The 19156-nt window shown below is 56.7% G+C and overlaps 8 protein-coding genes across 10 annotated transcripts; 4 read left to right on the top strand and 4 right to left on the bottom strand.

Annotated features, from left to right (window-relative positions):
- Nucleotides 1-2941: 2941 nt before the first annotated feature.
- IUM83_13322 (uncharacterized protein) lies at nucleotides 2942-3223 on the top strand (the record flags this gene model as incomplete). The annotated part of the gene is made up of 2 exons (XM_067937987.1): nucleotides 2942-3049; nucleotides 3128-3223. The coding sequence occupies 2 exons, from the start codon at nucleotides 2942-2944 to the stop codon at nucleotides 3221-3223; spliced, it is 204 nt and encodes a 67-aa protein (XP_067786956.1).
- A 378-nt stretch (nucleotides 3224-3601) lies between these two features.
- Nucleotides 3602-4312, bottom strand: IUM83_13323 (UPF0468 protein; the record flags this gene model as incomplete). Its single annotated transcript, XM_067937988.1, has 2 exons — nucleotides 3602-4181; nucleotides 4260-4312. 2 exons carry the CDS (start codon nucleotides 4310-4312, stop codon nucleotides 3602-3604), a joined length of 633 nt encoding a protein of 210 aa, XP_067786955.1.
- A 351-nt stretch (nucleotides 4313-4663) lies between these two features.
- IUM83_13324 (zinc finger protein 37-like) lies at nucleotides 4664-5935 on the top strand (the record flags this gene model as incomplete). Of its 2 annotated transcripts, none has more annotated exons than XM_067937989.1 (1): nucleotides 4664-5935. In XM_067937989.1, the coding sequence occupies one exon, from the start codon at nucleotides 4664-4666 to the stop codon at nucleotides 5933-5935; it is 1272 nt and encodes a 423-aa protein (XP_067786953.1). The 2 variants fall into 2 exon arrangements, with proteins under 2 accessions (XP_067786953.1, XP_067786954.1); XM_067937990.1 differs by having other exon boundaries at nucleotides 4817-5935.
- A 460-nt stretch (nucleotides 5936-6395) lies between these two features.
- On the bottom strand, nucleotides 6396-8108 carry IUM83_13325 (phosphoenolpyruvate carboxykinase (ATP); the record flags this gene model as incomplete). Its single annotated transcript, XM_067937991.1, has 1 exon — nucleotides 6396-8108. The coding sequence occupies one exon, from the start codon at nucleotides 8106-8108 to the stop codon at nucleotides 6396-6398; it is 1713 nt and encodes a 570-aa protein (XP_067786952.1).
- A 1766-nt stretch (nucleotides 8109-9874) lies between these two features.
- On the top strand, nucleotides 9875-12730 carry IUM83_13326 (lipase maturation factor 2; the record flags this gene model as incomplete). The annotated part of the gene is made up of 3 exons (XM_067937992.1): nucleotides 9875-9885; nucleotides 10529-11090; nucleotides 11183-12730. 3 exons carry the CDS (start codon nucleotides 9875-9877, stop codon nucleotides 12728-12730), a joined length of 2121 nt encoding a protein of 706 aa, XP_067786951.1.
- Nucleotides 12731-13248: 518 nt separating this feature from the next.
- Nucleotides 13249-13701, top strand: IUM83_13327 (universal minicircle sequence binding protein; the record flags this gene model as incomplete). Its single annotated transcript, XM_067937993.1, has 1 exon — nucleotides 13249-13701. The coding sequence occupies one exon, from the start codon at nucleotides 13249-13251 to the stop codon at nucleotides 13699-13701; it is 453 nt and encodes a 150-aa protein (XP_067786950.1).
- A 531-nt stretch (nucleotides 13702-14232) lies between these two features.
- On the bottom strand, nucleotides 14233-14889 carry IUM83_13328 (ADP-ribosylation factor family; the record flags this gene model as incomplete). 2 transcript variants are annotated; one of them, XM_067937994.1, is made up of 2 exons in its annotated part: nucleotides 14233-14320; nucleotides 14411-14889. In XM_067937994.1, the coding sequence occupies 2 exons, from the start codon at nucleotides 14887-14889 to the stop codon at nucleotides 14233-14235; spliced, it is 567 nt and encodes a 188-aa protein (XP_067786908.1). The 2 variants fall into 2 exon arrangements, with proteins under 2 accessions (XP_067786908.1, XP_067786909.1); XM_067937995.1 differs by having other exon boundaries at nucleotides 14315-14318.
- A 232-nt stretch (nucleotides 14890-15121) lies between these two features.
- On the bottom strand, nucleotides 15122-16944 carry IUM83_13329 (Cytochrome p450; the record flags this gene model as incomplete). Its single annotated transcript, XM_067937996.1, has 3 exons — nucleotides 15122-16498; nucleotides 16568-16639; nucleotides 16711-16944. The coding sequence occupies 3 exons, from the start codon at nucleotides 16942-16944 to the stop codon at nucleotides 15122-15124; spliced, it is 1683 nt and encodes a 560-aa protein (XP_067786959.1).
- Nucleotides 16945-19156: the final 2212 nt, after the last annotated feature.

Below are 19156 nucleotides of genomic sequence, written 5' to 3' on the forward strand. Positions count from 1 at the left end.
CGGTGCATTCCGGTGTCAAGAGCGGTGTCGGAAAGCAATTCCTCCACTGCGGGAACCGTAATGTATAATTCGCGGAGTTTCCTCAAGCGATCGATGCTAGACGATATTCTCGTAATGACATCTAATAGCGATCTCATCGACTGAGAGTAAATCAATTAAAGATGAAATTCACAATATATTGCACGCTTTGTTAAAGCAGTTCCACTGGTATCCATAGGGGTAAACGTGGACTAAAGCTATATTTCCTCTCAGAATGCAACAACAGGTCTGAGAAAACGTGGAGTATATATGCCAACGGGGTAAAATCGGGGATAAATATGGCAGCGGGATCGCCTTGCGGCGTATGACAATGGTAAAAGGATAGCCAATGAGGGCCCGAGGAACCTCGTGAACACCGAGATGGAATAGTCGACGATTTTGTAGCGCCAAGGCTGGTATGACTCCCTTGGCCTTCCTACATGCTTGGTAATCGATAGGGCGAATGCATACGCTGAGTATTTTTCAGTTAGTGTCTTCTTGGGCGCCAATTGCACTCAAGATACGGCGTACTACTAAAGTATTATTCACTTGCATGGAGTTTGTTTTGCTCGTCGCTTTTTCCATCGTTTTACTGCATCCGGTGCGAAATCGGGAAGAGCATATTTACAAACACGTTCATTGTCGCACTTGAAAATTTTGGACTACTCCAGAACCGAAGTTCGGGTACTCGATCGGGTAAGCATTTTACCCGGGTTCGGGTACTCGATTGCGAGCTTTGCAGCATTGGTGCATGAGAAAGAATACCTCGAAGTACATGAGTTCGTGCATGCGCGGAGACAAGACAATAGGTTAACTTGTATCACGGTCAGAGCTGCACCCTCTAGCTCACTTCCGATTTCACCCAAGCGTTTCTGGGCAACATGGAGTCGGCGCTGCATCTTCTGAGCTCGTGGGGCTTGCCCGAGCCTCCGTCAGCCAGCACCGCGGTGAAACTCCTCCTCACGGCCGCCGTCGCCAGCCTGCTGACGAAGGTTGGCATGATGTTTCACCGCAAACTGCGTATCGCGCGTGGGCTGGCACCGCTAAGCGGGTCCCCGGGAGTTTGGTTGCTGGGCAACATGCCAGCTTTCATCGAGAACCGCGACCGCATCTACCATTTCTTGGTAAACCTTGGAGCTTTTACCTTCAGTTGGCAAAGCTAACAGTATATTTCTTTGCAACCAGGAGGACCTGTTGAAGCAACATGGTGGCCGTATGAAGATGCCGTGGCACCTTTTCTTCGACGGCGCCATTTACGTACGCAGCTTATTGCTGAAGGGTGCAGCTTGGAGGTTGTGCTAAGTTATCCTTTGTGTCTTTCACAACATAGATCACGGACCCGAAGGACGTACAGCACATCTTGTCAACGAATTTCAACAACTACGTGAAGTCCCAGGACTTCCTGGATGCATTCCAAGAGGCCTTCAATAACTCACTCTTCATTTTGAATCACCACCCCCAGGCACCGGACAGTGGGGCTGGTTGGCGTCTACAACGCAAAGTCGCGATCAAGGTGTTCACTACGGCCAATTTCCGCATATATACGGAGAAGATTTTCGCCAGACATGCCGAGGAAACGCTGGTGACTGCACAAGTTGAAGCAATCAAGCCAAGAGCCCAAGCGGATCAGAGTGAAGTCAGTGATGGAAGCTTCTGCTGCGATATGCAGGTCGTCAGCGCGAGATACACGTTCAAGTCCATCTTCGATGTCGCTTTTGGCCTGCCTCTGAGCGAGATCGAGGGAGCAGAACACTTTGCTGAGCAAATTAACTTCGTCAACGAGCACTGCGCACAGAGATTGTTTGTGAAACAGTACTATAACTTGTTCTGGTGGGCAATGTCCAGTGAGCGTGAACTGCGACGATGCACGCGGGAAATTCGAGCAGTTGCTGACACCGTATTGCTTCGGCGTCTACAAGAATCTGAAGAGAAAATCAACGCACGGTCGGATCTGCTATCGTTGTTCATCCGCAAGGCTCGTGAGCTTTCCTCCGAAGGGACTAAAGACCAGAACGCCGATGTCGCCTCGTTGCTGGGACCGAACACGCTCCGCTCTATCATATTGACATTCATCTTCGGTGGTCGAGACACGATAGCTGAATGCCTTACATACAGCTTCTACGCAATCGCTAGGGACCCACAAGTCCAACAGCGAATTGTGGAGGAGCTGGAGTTGGTTAAGGCGGACGGTGGATCAAGATCCACAGCTTTTACCTGTGACGAAGTGAGCAAGATGAAGTATCTCGACGCTGTCGTACACGAGGCCTTGCGGTTGTACCCGGCAGTGCCTTACAACGTCAAGAGCGCAGTGAAGGACGACTACCTGCCCGACGGCACCTTCGTCCCCGCAGGTGTTGACATCGTCTACTGTCCGTGGTACATGGGTCGCAACAGCGAGCTCTGGGGTGATGATCCATTGAAGTTTCGTCCTGAACGCTGGTTGGAGATGTCCAAGCGCCCGAGCGCGTACGAGTTTCCGGTCTTTCAAGCGGGTCCACGCATCTGTCCGGGGATGAACATGGCCATACTGGAGAGCAAGTTTTTCCTTGCTACCACGCTCAGTCGCTTTCACGTAGCGATCGCCCCTGGAGCGAAGCAGGAGCGAGGCTACGTGCTGAAAATGGCGCTCTTCATGGACGGTGGCCTGCCATTGCAGATGACCCCACGAGTCCAGCAGTAACTAGCGCTGCCTCTTCTCCCTTCATCAAGTACCGTTTAGCCAATTCGTAGTCGTAGCACAGCACGATATGCCGCAATACACAGCTACAGGTTGATGTTGAAGTCGTGCGCACATAACGATTCATGCGAACTTAACGCGTCAAATCGTTGTTGGTCGCGCGAAGGTCGTCCCAATCGACAAATGTTGCGCGAAGATTTCGGCGGTGGAGGGCCGCTCATTACTCTCGGGGAAGCGGAGACTGAGATGCCGTACCAAGTGCTGCCCGGCCTCGTGGTCATCTCCGTGGCCTTCTCGCTCATGGGCGTGGGCTACGGCGCCGTCAACAAGTGGCAGGCCCGCAACAACATGCAGGTGCGTCCCCCGCCGGCTCGCGCTCCCTTCGCCCCGCACGTTTTTCTGACAAATTATTGCGTTGTTTGTGACGTGCAGAGCAAACTGGAGCTGCTCACGGACTGGGACCGCATGATGGACGAGCGCGACCGGAAACTGGCAGCCAGGGCGGCGGCGTTCAATGCGAAGCAATAGCCGGGCGATGTCACCAGTGAGGAGCGAAGAGCGGCCTCGACAGAGGCGAGCTGGCGTCGCGAGACGGACAGACGATCAGCCAGCAAGGAGGCAGACTCAGGTGCTCGACCAATACAGTACAGGGACGATCGCCAGGGATGTTGCCAGTCTGGAACGTCGTTCTTGCGCTCGCAGCTGACTCGTGTAGCCTAACTGCTCTTTGGCGCTCTGGGGGAAGAAGTGAAGTACGTGAAGGAGAAAAGAAGAAAAAAGTAAGGAAGCAGCCGAGGCAGCACGCACGCTCGGGGTCTCGAGATGTATTTGGTTATATACCCGCGTTCATCAGCTTGCTCGATTGGGTCTTATGGTTCGGTCAATACGTGCTAAATGCCTACGCGTCTACATCGACTGCTCAGCCGGCGCAAGCGGCGCCTTCTGCTGCTCGCTGGACGTGGCGTTGTTGGCCTTGGGCACGGGCAGGAACAGCTTGAACTCGGGCGGCAGCTCCTCCTCGGAGTAGAGGCGGTCGGAGAAGTAGATGCGGCGGATGCGGCAGTTGGCGTGGATCTGCACGCGCAGCGTCTCGATGTAGTTGGTGCCGTAGGCGCGCCGCGTGAAGTCCGAGAGGTTGAACTGGATCTGGTTCCAGCCCTCGTCGAGCCGCATGGGCATGGTGCAGATGAAGGGCTTGACCCGCGTGGAGCTCTGGTAGTTGCTCGCGCGGAAGCGGCGGCGCACGTTCTTGTCGTCCAGCACCTGCACCTCGAAGGTGAAGTACTTCTTGAGGTTCTTGATGATCATGACGAGGAACGGCAGCTTGATGCCCAGCGTCTTGGCCGGCTGCGCCGGGCACGTGATGAAGTTGGTGCTGACGTTCGTGCCCATGATCTCCAGCACTGACGACTGGATGTCCTGGTCCGTGATGCGCTTGATGTGGCCATTGCGCACCTGCTTATCCCAGATCTGCAGCGGTTTGCTCCTGCAGGCAATGGAGATGGCATGAGTCAGCGTCTTCAGTATCTGTATACCTATCTAACTAGCTGCATTAACCCCGCACCCGATGCTGTAGAGGATGGAGAGGAAGCCCGACTGGAAGGTGTTCTTGAACATGGCGCGGAGGAGCTCGTCGGCGCACCGCAGCACGTTGGGAATGCAGCCTTGGAGCGCGACGCCGCGGACACCTCGGACGGTTATGGTGCGGCGCTTCAGCGCTGCGTCGCTTCAAGATGTGGTCGCCACAAATAGCACATCGATACATAAATACAGTCGTTTGTGTCGACAACAACGCGCTGTTCATTGGTCCTTTTCCATTTTGCCATAAGTAAGTCGAACCCGGGCCGCGCTCACCTCATACTGAACAAAGTACGCTAAGAGGACTGACCCGCGGGTCAACTGCTTGTGGCGGACGGGTTTCGCCTGTTTGTGGCTCGAGTCACTTGGTGGTCGCCGCTGGTCGTCGCAATGGCGTCCGCGGTGCGCGTGCTGCTCCCGTCGCAGGCCGCGTCCCCCGCTGCTGCACGAACCTCCAAGCGAAGGCGTCTGAATGACACGTCAGCTCCGGCAATTCACGCGGTTCAAACGCCAGCTGAAAACGCCGCCGCTCCCGACGTGGAGATGACAAGCGACGACGATAGAGAGGTGGACGACGAAGAGGACGACAGTGGACGCCGCGGCTGCACGTGCGCCGAGTGCGACGAGATCTTCGCCAGCGCGGCGGAGCTGGTCGTGCACAGCCAGGAGACGTGGCACCGGCCGTTCGCCTGCCGCCACGAGGGCTGCTCCAAGCGCTACTCGAAGCGCGAGCACCTGACGCGGCACGTGGACGCGGTGCACGTGCGCGGCTCGACGCAGACGCTGGAGGAGCGCAAGCCCTTCAAGTGCGAGCTGTGCGAGGCCAGGTTCACGTATAACCACGGGCTCACGCGCCACACGAAGCGCTCGCACCGCAACGTGAACCGCCCGTTCGAGTGCGCCGAGTGCCTCAAGGTCTTCAAGAAGAAGAGCGAGCTGCAGGCGCACTCGTACGTGCACACGGGTGTGCTCCCCTTCGAGTGCGAGGACTGCGGGGAGCGGTTTCTCAAGAGGTTTCTACTGACCAGGCATCAGCGGACCCATGCAGCCAACAGGGACGGGGACACGCAGGTCTTCGTGTGCGACTGCGGCGAGATTTGTTTCGACGAGGATGAACTCAAGAGCCACAAGGAGGTGGAGCACGGAAGCCAGGAGAAGGCAGATGAAAATGGTGCCGATAGCGGCGCGGATGTCACCAAGCAGCCCGCGTCTTCGGCTCACGTGTGCCTCGTGTGCGACCAGACATTCAGCCGAAAGCAGTATTTGCGCGCTCACCTGCGCACGCACTTCGAGTCGCTGGACAACCGCAAGCAGTACTCGTGCCCAATGGCCGGGTGTGAAAAGGCCTACACGCGATCGTCCAACTTGATGGCACACTACAATGCCGTGCACGATGAACGCAAGTCGAAGCGCTTTGCGTGTCCACGCGAGGGCTGCTCAGCCCGGTTCGGCTACAAGACGGTGCTGAAGCACCACATCGAGAGCATTCACGACAAGCCTAAGACCCCGAAGCGGCGCGAGCGCAAGTCCGCGGGCGTTCTCGAGCGTGCTCTCGGAGTGAACCAAGTGGGCGAGCAAGTGGCGCGGACGATCGTGTTTGCTGACGATAGTGAGGCCAAACCAACGGATGAGGAGGAGAAGGAGCCGACAGCGCAGTCATAGTGCGACACAACTTGTAGAAAATGTATTTTATTGAAAGACGAGATGACGTTAGAGCTGTTGATGTCAACCTCGAGCCGTTGCTAGGCGATGACAACGCCTCGTGTCTAGCAGAGACCCCCGCGGTGGCAAACGCTTCCAACCACTTGAGGACACTGTTGCACATCTACACGTAGTACTCAACGCCAACGTCACTACTGCACCTGTAGACGTATACTGGTAGTCGACACGAGTGTGAGCATCGTGATTCACGACGTGACAAGCAACCAGCCAAGATTTCTGAGCATGCATCAGCAGTCTGTGCATTGTAGTACTGTTTGAACAGGTCATGTCACCCTGTAATTGACACGAGACCACGCACGCACACACGAATGTAGCTTTTCACACATGTTTCTTTACTTTAGCTCGCTCGAGAGGTCGAGACGGCACTGCTGCCGCGGTCTAGCCTCTTTCGCATACTAACTTACAACTTGGGGCCGAACGTGGAGTAGTCCGTGACGCCAGGGGACACGTACTTCTTGAAGTTGTTCACAAACATGCCCGCGAGCTTCTTGGCGGTAGCGTCGTACGCAGCCTTGTCGCTCCAGGCCTCACGCGGGTTCAGCACGTTCTCGGGGATTTCGCCGAGCTTCTTGGGCACCTGGAAGCCGAAGTTCGGGTCCTCCGAGAACACCGAGTCCTTGATGGAGCCGTCCAGGATGGCGTCAATGCAGGCGCGCGTGTCCTTGATGCTCATGCGCTTGCCCACGCCGTAGCCGCCGCTCGTCCAGCCCGTGTTGACGAGGTAGACCGAGGTGTTGTGCTTCTGCAGCTTCTTCTGCAGCAGGTCGGCGTACTTGGTGGGGTGCAGCGGCAGGAAGGCGGCGCCGAAGCAGGCGCTGAACGTAGCCGTGGGCTCCGTCACGCCACGCTCCGTGCCAGCAACCTTGGCCGTGTAGCCGGACAGGAAGTGGTACATGGCCTGACCGTCGCTCAGCTTGGACACGGGCGGCAGCACGCCGTAGGCGTCGCACGTCAGGAACACAATGTTCGAGGGGTGGCCGCCGCTCGAGGTGGGCTCGTGGTTCGGGATGTGGTAGATCGGGTACGACACACGGCCGTTCTCCGTCTTGGACGTGTTGTAGAAGTCAGGCTCCTTGGTCTCGGCGTCCACGAACGTGTTCTCGAGCAGAGCGTCGCGCTTGATGGCGTTGTAGATGTCCGGCTCGTTCTCGGCGCTCAGGTTGATGGTCTTGGCGTAGCAGCCACCCTCGAAGTTGAAGATGCCATCGTCGTCCCATCCGTGCTCGTCGTCACCGATGAGGTAACGCTGCGGGTCAGCCGACAGAGTGGTCTTGCCCGTGCCCGACAGGCCGAAGAAGAGGGCGGTGTCGCCGTTCTTGCCCTTGTTGGCCGAGCAGTGCATGGCCATGATGCCGTCGAGCGGCAGCCAGTAGTTCATCATAGAGAAGATGCCCTTCTTCATCTCACCGCCGTACCAGGTGCCGCCGATGACGGCCACGTCCTTCTCAATGTTGAAGGCGACGAACACCTCCGAGTTGAGGCCGTGCTTCTTGTAATCCTGGTTGGTGACCTTGCAGGCGTTGACGATGGTGAAGTCGGGCTTGAAGTTCTCGATCTCCTCCTTCGACTGCGGGCGCAGGAACATGTTGGTCACGAAGTGGTGCTGCCACGCGAGCTCCGTGATGAAGCGCACTTTCTTGCGCGAGGCCGGGTTGGCGCCGGCGTAGCCGTCGAAGACGTACACCTTCTCGGCCGAGCCGTAGTGCTTGGTCACGGTCTCGTACAGCTCGTCGAACACCTCGGGGCTCACGGGCTGGTTGATGTCGCCCCACCAGATGTTCTGGCTGGACGGGGCCTGGTCCACGATGTACTTGTCCTTGGGCGAGCGGCCCGTGAACTTGCCCGTGTCGATGGTGTACGTGCCGTTCTTGACGAACTGGCCCTCGCCGTTCTTCTCCTCGTGGGCGGCGATCTCGTCGTAGCTCAGGTTGCGGTGCACCTTGGTGTTGGCGTTCGTCACGCCGAACTTCTCGATGCCGAGCGACGCGGCCGTGGCGTTGGCGAAGCTGCGCAGGGCGAAGGGCTTCGCGAAGGCGGCGGGCGTCGACTGCGCCATCTTCATGGCGCCGAGGCGCTGCACGCGCAGGCTCGCGCGCAGGGCAGACGTGAACATCGTGAGCTTCTCGAGGGGCTTCGGCGGAAGGCGGCGGATTGAGATGTGAGCCGCCCAAAGATATAAGGTCGCGGCTGTCGAGGTGCTGACGTTCGGCGGCGGGCAAACCAGCCAATGGGAGTGCGCAGTGCAGAAAAACGCGCGATTCGGATCCTTGATTGGTCAAACGGAATACTTCAACCGGCCGGGTCAGCAGAGACCGGCCACGTGCGACGCGCGCCGTGCTGCTGGCCATCGGTGCCGCCGACTTCGGCGGCGCGAAACATCGGCGCGTCACCGCCTGGAAGTGCTGCAATTGCAGTTCTGGCCGCGCAAAGCGCAGGATGGCGCGCCAACTGGGGCACAGCGCCGGCTTTCGGCGCTTTTGGGCCCTGAACTTCAGGCTGAAGCGGGCGGTCCGCGCTCACGGCGAGCATGCCAGCCGGACCGCTTGCTCGCCGTGACAGCGCCACCGTCGACACGCCACTCTGGCGCGCGTCTATCGCCGCGGCGCTGCGTTTTGGATTTGAAAGGCCCTGCGCTTCAGCTTCAGCTTGTGCTTCAGCTTTGGTACATTTTGCCTTCTGAACTTCCGCTCCGTCACATGCGGGGGCGTCCGCTCTGCAGTTTCACCGCCAAACAACTACGGCAGGCGATGCCTCGCTCCTGAGGCTCACGGGCAGGGACCCAAGCATCGGCATCCGCTTGTTAAAGCCGAACACGTGGCGGCATCGCATCACCATGGGGCATCCAAGCAGAAATAGCAGAAATGGCTGCAGACGCAAAGATACGCTCGCGAGTCGCGCCCCAAGCACCAGCCTTCAGCACCAGGAGATTTTGCCCAGCGTCATCGAACGGGGTCTCTACACTGCACAAGATCCACCGAGCTGCCGCCAAGGCCTCATCAGGCTGATTGTGCCGCCGCGCAAGGAGCGCCACAAGAGCGTGCTGCACGCGGCGCGGCCGCCACGTGCCACCCCGCCGTCGATCGCAGTACCCAATAAGCGACTCGGTGTTGAATGCTTGGTAGTTCCAGCCTGGAACTTCTAGACGCTCGGATACATCTTCTAGTCTAGGCAGGTCCATGGGGATTGCGCGCGGGATGGTGGAAGCCTGATCTGGAAGGCGCAGGTGGTGGTGGCGGTAGGATGAATTGCCATGAGAGGTGCGGCACCAATGTGCGGAAGCTGCTGTGCTCGAAGCTCTTGGTGCGATTGCCGATGAGGAAAAGGCGTTTGCTGGACCACCGGACCGAGGGTGGGTTTCGTGCAATGTCGGAACGTACCTCCTCCCTCTTGTTAAACAGTCTAGCACTCACTGCGAATGACACGCAGCAACCGGAACGCTGTGCTTCATAATGCGAAGGTGATACCGCGACAGAATACTGCCGTGCCACACGCTGGGTGTCATTTCAGTTGGGAATTCGGTCAGTCCAAGCATTCGTTACTCTTCTAACAGGCACCTTTCCGCCAAATACACGCATTACTAGTACTACTAGTAGTTAGATTAAGCTTGCAATAGCTAGATCTGCCATAAAGTAGTTGTTGTGCTTCGACATGCTCGCAAAACGGGAGGGTGCATGCGCTGTAGGGAGCAAACAGCAAAACGTTGAAGTGCAGTACATGTACTGGTATACCGATATTGCGGTACAGACGACGGATAAATCTACTGCGGGCAATACACAAAAATTCGATTGGATCATCCGACCGTAAATATGGGTACCTAGGAATATGCACATGGCACTCATGAGACGAAGGCGTACTTTCACTATTTCTTAGCTTCGTGCCATGACATTTCGGTGAGCTTATCACACCCGGATATGCCATGGACCTCCCAACCTCCCACACCACGGCGCTGCTCGCTCTCTCTCTCCCCGCATGCTCCAGATGCCCCACCACGTCCCCAAGACGGAGGCGCTTCAGCCGTGCTCTATCCTACAAGGGAACTGGGTGGCTCATGAGCATCCTTCCTGCCGACGGCGGCCTGCAGAGCGGCGCCTAGCGCTACCAGCTGCTGGACTTGTTCTAGTCAACACGCAGCGGCCGACGGCGCCAATGCTGCGCTTGCTCGACGTGCTTCCGGGCTTCCTCATTGCATTTGCGGCGTGTACGCGCCCGGATTTATCCGTCGTTGTCCTTGCGCGTCATCCATCCGCACGCAAGTCCGCGGTCTCTACGTGCTCTCTTACAGCTCCGTCCAGCTCCAGGAACGTCCTCCTGCGCATCTCCCTGCTGCTCGTTGCCCCCTGCGGGTGCCGCTCGCTTCGCTGGCTGCTGCGCTGGCCGCCACATCAAAAGACGTGGCAGGAAGCAGCGCACTGGAAGTCTCGAGTCGAAATTCTCGACGCGGGGGGAGAGCCAAAGGGTTGCTTGCTTGGTGCTGGCCGGCGCTTGCTCACACCCGCTTCGTGTGTCTTTGTCGTGGCTCCGTTCATAAAACAGGGAGGGCATCGAGCCCGTGGACGCCTTCCTCCGCAGCGTCAAGCGCCGGTATGCAGGATCGCACGACGCTTCAACACTCGAGTGGATCGTCAGCAGGTTCCCGACGCTCGTGTGGCTCCATGAGCCGCTGCAATGGACCCCGAGCTTCTGCATGGAAGTGATTTGCCTCGTGGGCGTCACCATGTCCGTGCTGGGCGTTATCTCGCCGGCGTGGCGCACTGTCGGGCCGCTGGCGCTCTTGTGGCTATGCTACTTGTCCATCGTGCAGTGCGGCCAGACGTTCATGCAATTCCAATGGGACTCGTTCCTGTTGGAGGTCGGCGTTCTGGCGGTGCTGCTGGCCCCGTGGTGGCGGCCGTGCCGCAAGACAGAAGATACGTTCGAGACACCGGCCGCTGCAATCTGGACGCTACGATTCCTGTTCTTCAAGTTCATGCTCATGTCCGGTGCGGTCAAGATCCAGTCGCGCTGCCCCACTTGGCTTGGACTCACCGCGTTAGATTTCCACTTCGCGTCGCAGCCTTTACCTTTGCCACCCGCTTGGTACGCGCTACAGGCCCCGGTGAGTAACGAGGATCACGCAAGGTGATCCTTAATGGCGATCGAAGATTTATCTGACGATTCCTTTGTGTGTGTGTGTGTGTTTTATCGTAGCCGATTATCAATCGCGTTGCCGTAGCAGTCACTCTGCTGATCGAAGGCCCCTGGACGTTCTTCCTGCTTGCGCCTCATACCGCGATGCGGAGAATTGGTGCCATCCAGCAGATCGTTCTGCAGATTGCGATCCTCCTCACAGGGAACTACAACTTCTTCAACCTGTTGACAATGGTCCTGGCAGGGGCTCTGCTTGACATCGACACTTACGCTGCAAAGGACAATTTTCTGAGCGCGAAGACAAAAGCGACAAGCACGCAGAAGTCGTGGATAGCTCGAGTGGAGCGGGGATGGCACACATTTCAAACTCACCCTGTTGTCACAAAAGTAGTTTTACTGTGCAGCCTTGGATTTTGCATCTACACGTGGGTGGAGGTGTTTGAAATGACGACTCTGAACGAGCCGCCGAGAGCGGAGCAGCAGCGCAGCTTCTTGGAACTGGTGCTAGCTACAAGGATCCGACTACTACCGACTGTGGAAGACACCCAAGCATGGCTTGCGCTGATCTTGCCTCGTTGTGTGCTGTTCGCCGCTGCTCTCACTGTATGTTCAAGCGCCTGGCAGATCGTTCGTTTCTTCTCCCGCTTCGGTCGCAGTTCCAATGTAACATTTCGTTCCAAGACGCGATTCGCGTTGGGGCTCGTGTACCTGGCGATTTCGACGATGGCGAGCTTGTGGGTCTTTATGAGCAGTGCTCTCACTCTATCGGTGTTGGACCAATCTTTCCAGCGGTCGCTACCCTCGTTTGCCGTCTTCGCGTACCACTCGACTGAAAAATACCGTGTCACCGGCGCCTATGGATTATTTCGCACCATGACTGGCGTGGGCACCGTGCAACTGGATGACGGACAACGATTCTCGGTGGTCGCTCGACCGGAAATCGTATTGGAAGGCACGAAAAACGGTGGGCTGACCTGGGAGGAGTATCACTTCAAGTACAAGCCGGGCGATGTGAATTCCGCACCGCGCTTGGTAGCCCCTTTCCACCCGCGACTGGATTGGCAGATGTGGTTCGCCGCGCTCGGCGACTACCAGGGCGCGCCGTGGCTTGTGCACCTCGTTGCCAGGCTCCTGGAAGGCTCCCCCGATGTGAAGGAGCTGCTCGACCTAACTCGCGACCCGTTTCCTGACGCCCCGCCGGACGCCATTCGCGCTCAGCTCTATTACTACGACTTCACGCGTTTGAACACGTCGTGGAACCGAGCTATCCCGACGGCTAAGATTCTGGACAACCACAGCTACTCGCAGTGGTGGACGCGGACCTTCGTGAGAGAGTATCTGCCGGCGCTGGAACGCGGAAACCCGTCCCTTGCATCGTTCGTGCAGCACCACTGGCCGCCCGAGTCCACTCCAGCAGCTTCCACGCTGGCACCAGACACCACCGAGATCTCCGCGTTGCATCAATGGACCGACCAAGTGCTGCAGTGGCTGTGCCAATCTCCGTGGTCGCCCGTGGGTCTTGCAGCTGGCGTCGTGTGTTCCCAGTCCGGTGTTGCAGCGCTGTTCCGCTGGTTGCACAGTCGTACAGCCAAGTTGAAGCTGGACTAAACGCGCGGCGCCGATTGGTCAGCTCGCGGGTCGTAATTGTAGCCAATGGAGACGATTTCGGGCGCTGATTGGGGGATATTGCGTCGGACCTTGCGGAGGGATGACCCACCGCTCCGGGTCGGTGCTGGCTGTTCCATGTTTGACTGGCACTGGGCGCTCGGCGGAGCTCCTCTCGCTTGCCTCCAACGACCCGATGCAGTCACCGGTGAGTCTGCGTCACGGCTCGTTTCTCACACTTGACCTATTCGATCTCCCGCCTTCGCCGCCCGCAACCTCCAGCGGCGATCTTCGGGCTCACTTGGCCCCAGTATGGCCGCTCCGGGTCAAAGAAACGGCACCGGAGGGGGGAGCTGAAGATGTCGCCCCTCCCGGCGCGGCCTTTGGGTCCCGAGGTTTTATGCGGAAAAACCTCGAGCGCCCTGCGACCAATCTCTTGGCGGACGCGTGGGCCTCGGCCGGAGCTCTTCGCGTGTCATTTCTGCGGAAGAATCGGAGCCAAGAGGTCGTAGCCAAGAAGGATGGAGTCTGCCGACCAGCGCAAGTGCCACAACTGCGGCCAGAGCGGCCACCTGCGCCGCGACTGCCCCGAGGCCCCCTCGCAGGAGGGCGGCTTCGGCGGCTACAACAGCGGCGCCGCCTGCTTCGGCTGCGGCAAGGTGGGCCACCTGAAGCGCGACTGCCCCACGAGCGCCGGTGGCCGCGCCTGCCACAACTGCGGCCAGGTGGGCCACATCCGCCGCGACTGCCCCGAGGACGTGCAGCCCCCCAAGTGCCACAACTGCGGCGAGTCCGGCCACCTGCGCCGCGACTGCCCGCAGGAGCTGCGCGAGTCGCGCAAGTGCCACCACTGCGGCCAGACCGGCCACCTGCGCCGCGACTGCCCCGACGACAGCGGCCCGAGCGAGGACAAGTGCTACCAGTGCGGCGAGACGGGCCACTGGGCGCGCAACTGCCCCGGCGCCAAGGCCTAAGCACGAAGGATCCAACTGCGAGAGAGAGGAGGGAGGGGAGGGAGCGAGCGAGAAAGGAGAGGGTATAGATGTGTGATGACGCGCGGAACTGCCCGCTTTGTACTAGTATTTTCCCGACGAGATCTTCGGCCTTTCGTGGTAGCGAGACACGTAGTGAAGGTGCGAGAGAGAGAAGGAGCCTCTGTGCGCGGGACCCTCGGCGCGGTTCCAGCTAGTGGAGTCGCGGCGCGGACCACGGCAGGGCTCGGATTTCTTATTAACTAAACTAACATGTCGACAACACAAACGCACCGAACCGACCTGCACTGCACTGCTCCATGGGTGAACGAGTGGGTTCGTTCTCCGTGAGCGGGGGAGAAGTACTTGAAGCGATCTTTCTGGCGCTGCTTGTTGAGCCTGCAGATGACAGGCGGGACCTCAACGCTACGACCGATGGGTCCCGTGGAATAGCATGGTGCGATGAAGGTGGGAATGCAATTACATGGGTTAAAGGCTCTAGCTACCCTAGCGCTGTAGCTGGTTATTGTTGACTCACTTCCGGGACTTGCCCTTGGCAAATTGGTCTGCGAGCCACTCGATACCCTCCTCCACGCCGCGACCAGTTACAGCGTTGCTAGCTCTGCGTGCCGAGAAGGAGAAACAACGTAAAAGAAAAATGGTTAGCCTGCGTACAAAGGCATAGATTGAGGGAGTAGTTGAGTCAACGTACGTAATGTGCCAGGACTTGCTGCCGAGGTTGTCGAGCTCGAGCATTTGCATGCACTCGACGGGTGTGAGCGCGTTGGGGAGGTCCATCTTGTTGGCGAAGAAGAGGATGGGGACTTTCTTGGACGCCAGCTCCTTGTGCTCCACGAGCTGCTCCAGCTCGTCCTTGGCCACGCACATGCGGATGGTGTCGGTGGAGTCTAACACGTAGATGATGGCCTGCACGTCGCTGTAGTAGTTCTCCCACAGGCTCCGGTAGCGGCTCTGGCCGGACATGTCGAACACGGTGAAGTTGAGGTTGGATTTGGTGAACTCCTCCACCTGGAAGCCGATGGTCGGGACGACCTCGCGCGCCTGACTCTTCTTGGGTTTGAGGTGGTTCACGAGCGTCGTCTTGCCGCTATTGTCCAGCCCCACCACGAGGATGCGGACTTGGGTCTTCTTGATGCCCAACGCGCTCGCCAGCAGTTTGAAGAGCCCCATTTCTCCGGTCCCCAGCGATATCGCGTCCTGTGAGCGAGGAGGATGTCTGTTTATGGCTCTAAACAAGGCCCCAGCGCGTCGAAACCCCGCCAAGAAACGACACCAAAGTCCTCTAATTTTAGGGAACTATTTGCCAGTGGTGTCAATGAACAAGACCAAGTTCATGTTGTGCAGCTAAAGAGAATGCAAAGAAATGGACAATAGTGTCGACAATTTTTTTAGCTGGGAAGTCTTAAGCTGATGCTGCTGACTGAGGTCGCGGGCTCAGTTGAAGCGGCAGGCCACCGTCCATGAAGAGCCCGGATTTGAGGATGTAGCCTCGTTCCTGCTTCTCGCCCGGTGCGATTGCTACGTGAAAGCGGCTGAGTGTGGTGGCAATGAAGAGCTTCGCCTCAAGCACGGCCATATTCATGCCCAAACATATACGTGGACCCGCTTGAAAGGCGGGGAATTCGTACGCACTCGGGCGCTTGGCCATCTCCAACCAGCGTTCGGGGCGGAATTCCAATGGGTCGTCACCCCATAGTGCACCGTCGCGACCCATGAACCACGGACTGTAGACGACGTCAACACCTGCAGGGACGAAAGTGCCGTCGGGTAGGTAGTCGTCCTTTACGGCGTTCTTGACGTTGAACGGTAGTGCAGGATACAACCGCACAGCCTCGTACACGACGGCTTCGAGGTACTTCAGCTTCTTCATTTTATCAAACGTGAAGGTTGTACTGGTCGGCCCAACATTTGCCTTGGTCGATTCCATCTCCTCAACAATTCGTTCCTGGACTCGCGGGTGCCTAGCGATCGCGTAGAAGCTGTATGTGAGGCACTCAGCTGTTGTGTCTCGACCAGCAAAGACGAACGTCAAGATGATGGAGCGGAGAGTTTTGGGCCCCAGCAAGGAAGCGACGTCACGTTTACCGTGCTCCTCTTCTGGGTCTTTGATATCTTCAGAAGCGAGTTCACGGGCCTTGCGAATGAACAAGGACAGTAGATCCGACCTTGTGCTGATTTCCTCTTCGGATTCTTGTAGACGTCGAAGCAAGACAGTGTCGGCGACAGCTCGAATTTCACGCGTGCACCGTCGTAGTTCTCGCTCGCTTGGCATGACCCACCGAAGCATCTTGTAGTACTGTTTCACAAACAGTCTCTGTGCGCAGTGCTTGTTCACGAACCCCATGTTCTCTGCGAAGTTATCGGTCCCGTCGATCTCGCTCAGCGGTAGACCAAAGGCGACATCGAAAATGGAATGCAGCGTGTATCTTGCGCTGATCTCCTGCATATCACAGCAGAAGCTTTCGTCCCTGCTTGCGATCTGCTTATCTTGTTGTGCGTTCGCCTTCGCTTCTGTTTGTGCAGCCACCAGTGTTTCCTCGGCGTGTCTGGCGAAAATTCTCTCCGTAAATATGCGGAAGTTGGCGGTGGTGAACACTTTAGCAGCCACTTTGCGTTGTAGTCGCCAACCAGCACCGCCGTCCCGCGCCTGAGGGTGGTGGTTCACGGCGAAGAACGAGTTCTCGAAGATCTCTTGAAACGCATCCAGAAAGCCTTGAGGTTTCACATAGTTGTCAACATTCGTCGCCAAGACGTGCTGTACGTCCTTGGGGTCTGTGATCTATGTAGTGGAAACCACGAACAATTAATTTACACAACCTCCAAGCTGCATTTTAGGTAAGTTGCGTACGTAAATGGCTCCATCGAAGAAAAGGTGCCACGGCATCTTCATACGACCACCATGTTGCTTCAGCAGGTCCTCCTGGTGGACGAAAACACAACGAAAGACAGTGTTAGCTTGAAGTGCTGAGCCAACTGAAGGCAAATACTTACCAAGAAATGGTAGATGCGATCACGGTTCTTGATGTACGCTGGCATATTACCCAGTAGCCATACTCCTGGGGGCCCGCTCAGCGGTGCCAAACCACGTGCAATACGCAACTTGTGATGTAATGACGTTGCCATCTTCGCCAGCAGCCTCGCAATGATGGCCGTGAGCAGAAACTTCATGATCGTGTAAATAAGTGGAGCTTCATCCAAGCTCAGAAAAAGCAACGGCGACTGCATATTGCTGACGCGGGTGGAACTTGATGGTCTCTGGGCAAAAGCGGGAATGAGCCGGAACTCAAGGAAAGGACCCACCAATAGGCGTACGCACCTGCAACTATTGCTTCATGTTGTCGTGATCTCATTTTGCGTTTCGATAATCGAACAAGCACAATGTTGAAGTTACCTTTTATATTGCACATGTAGCCCCTCCCCTCACTAAAGCTGCTAGACCCGCTGCTAGTTCCTATTCCCTCCAGATACAACAATCAAAGCTCTCTCCTTGTAGAGCTACTAGTACCTCAGATTTGGCGTTGAAAACTGCGTTGCTAAAAAGAAGTCAATACTTTCATTTCTGCATACACAAGCAAAATTTCGTGGTGTCGTAGGCCGTTGTAGCGCGCCTATCCCCGTTGTGCCAAAAACCTGGAAAAGTAACAGCACTTTATGATGCGAATGCGAAGTGAATCACCATCACGATTCAATTCTAGCGACGCGTTGCAGTATAAGCTCAACTTGGATCAACTCACCCGGTGAATTGATAGCACATGAAGTGATAATGTAAAAATGCTAGACAAAGTGCAGGTCACCTTAACCATTCTAGGGTTATGCCATGCTGATACCAGCCTGCTCAAGAGTACCGTTGATGGGCATGGGGCTTTTTAAATGCAGACATACAATATGTATATACAACATATTATGTTGTTGTCAGGCTCGAGCAGGGCAAGCTATTCAGCTATTCAGCGCTCACGGGCCGCACGTACGTGTCCGTGCCCAGGCCCTTTATCGTGCTATCGAAGACACCCGCCAGGAGCTCGAGCGCTCGAACACCATGTGACGTGGAACAGCAGCGCCGCCTGGCCGTTGCCCTTGAACTCGCCCTTGATCGCCGTGACGATGCTCGTCTTCTTGTGTATGCGGCGTTGACGTTCCGCGGGTGCTCGATGGGGATCGACATCACAATCCGAATGAGGGTTTCTTCCTTCATCGGTGCCCACTTCCCTTCTCCAGCTTTGTTTAGCACGTCCGCGTCCGTAGCGGCTTTGGCGCTTGTGAGCAGCGCAGGATCATAACTCGGTACGTCTCCCTGCATCGCAGCCAGGACGACTTTTTTCAGGTCGCCACTCTGAGCTCACCACTTAAGATCTTCACCGGGTTGTCGTCGTAGAGATACCATGAAACTGGAGCACACGGAACAAACGCAACCAACTTTTGACGAGCACCGCTCCTGAGGTTTTAGAGCTCCTCGAAAAACCTCACGAGCGCGCTTCGCGTGCTCGTCCTACTGCAGATGTCATTGGACCAAAATAGCAATTTACATCACTGGCCAATATTCGATGGAAGCGGGAGAATAGATTCGCCTCCTTCCTCCCATCAGAGAATAATTTTACCTTCTTCCAGCAGCAAATTTGCCACCTCCCAGCAGCGCAATGGTGTTAGCCTGAGCTCAAGCGGCCTTGATCAATTTCAATGCCGCTCGAAGACAAAAATTATCTTGGCTGAATATCTACCAATCACAGTCGCTCCTGAAGTAGCACATGGCTACATGAACGAGCACACAGTAGTGCAAATGGCTACAAGAACGAGCTCGTACCCATTTTCCTGGCGGCGTGCTCGTTGCTCCCGTACTTAACTGAAGGAGCACAAATTTCGGCAGTTTCGTGCTCGCGCGATTTCGAAGGAGCACGTTTCGCCTCAAAATCGTGTTCCCCTACCTCGTGCTCGTCCGAGGCTCGAACGCAACCAACGCCAGCATGCTCAAGTCATTGGCCAACCTGCCACAGCAACAAGCGTAGCTACCGTACGTCCAATGAGCGAAATCGCGGCGCGGAAAAAGACGAGTTGAAATAGGCTATTAACAAAGCAGGACCAATTTGCAAGGAGGAGGTATCCGCTCCCGTGTCGTGGTAGGAGGAAGTTCTACTGATACTTACTTTCCCATTGTTAGGATGATGGCGAATCCAAGGAGCGTGTGTCGTCACCACAAACCAAGGGCAAAGCGAATGTCTCCCGATGAAGGCGCGAAGGCTACGCGAGCTGTTGTTGTGAAATACTGGTCCGCACGGTTGCCTCTGTGCCAGGTTGGCTTTTGATCCAGTACAGTTACGACGTCGACAGATCGAAGCATAGTCAAGTCAAGCATACTGAAGGCTATAATAAAAGTCAACGAAGTGATAGAAGGTAGCTAGCCAAATCTAACAGCAAACAAGAAGTTAATTTGTCGAGAACAAGC

Source organism: Phytophthora cinnamomi (assembly GCF_018691715.1).
Source record: "Phytophthora cinnamomi strain GKB4 chromosome Unknown Contig63, whole genome shotgun sequence".
Classification (NCBI taxonomy): domain Eukaryota; phylum Oomycota; class Peronosporomycetes; order Peronosporales; family Peronosporaceae; genus Phytophthora; species Phytophthora cinnamomi.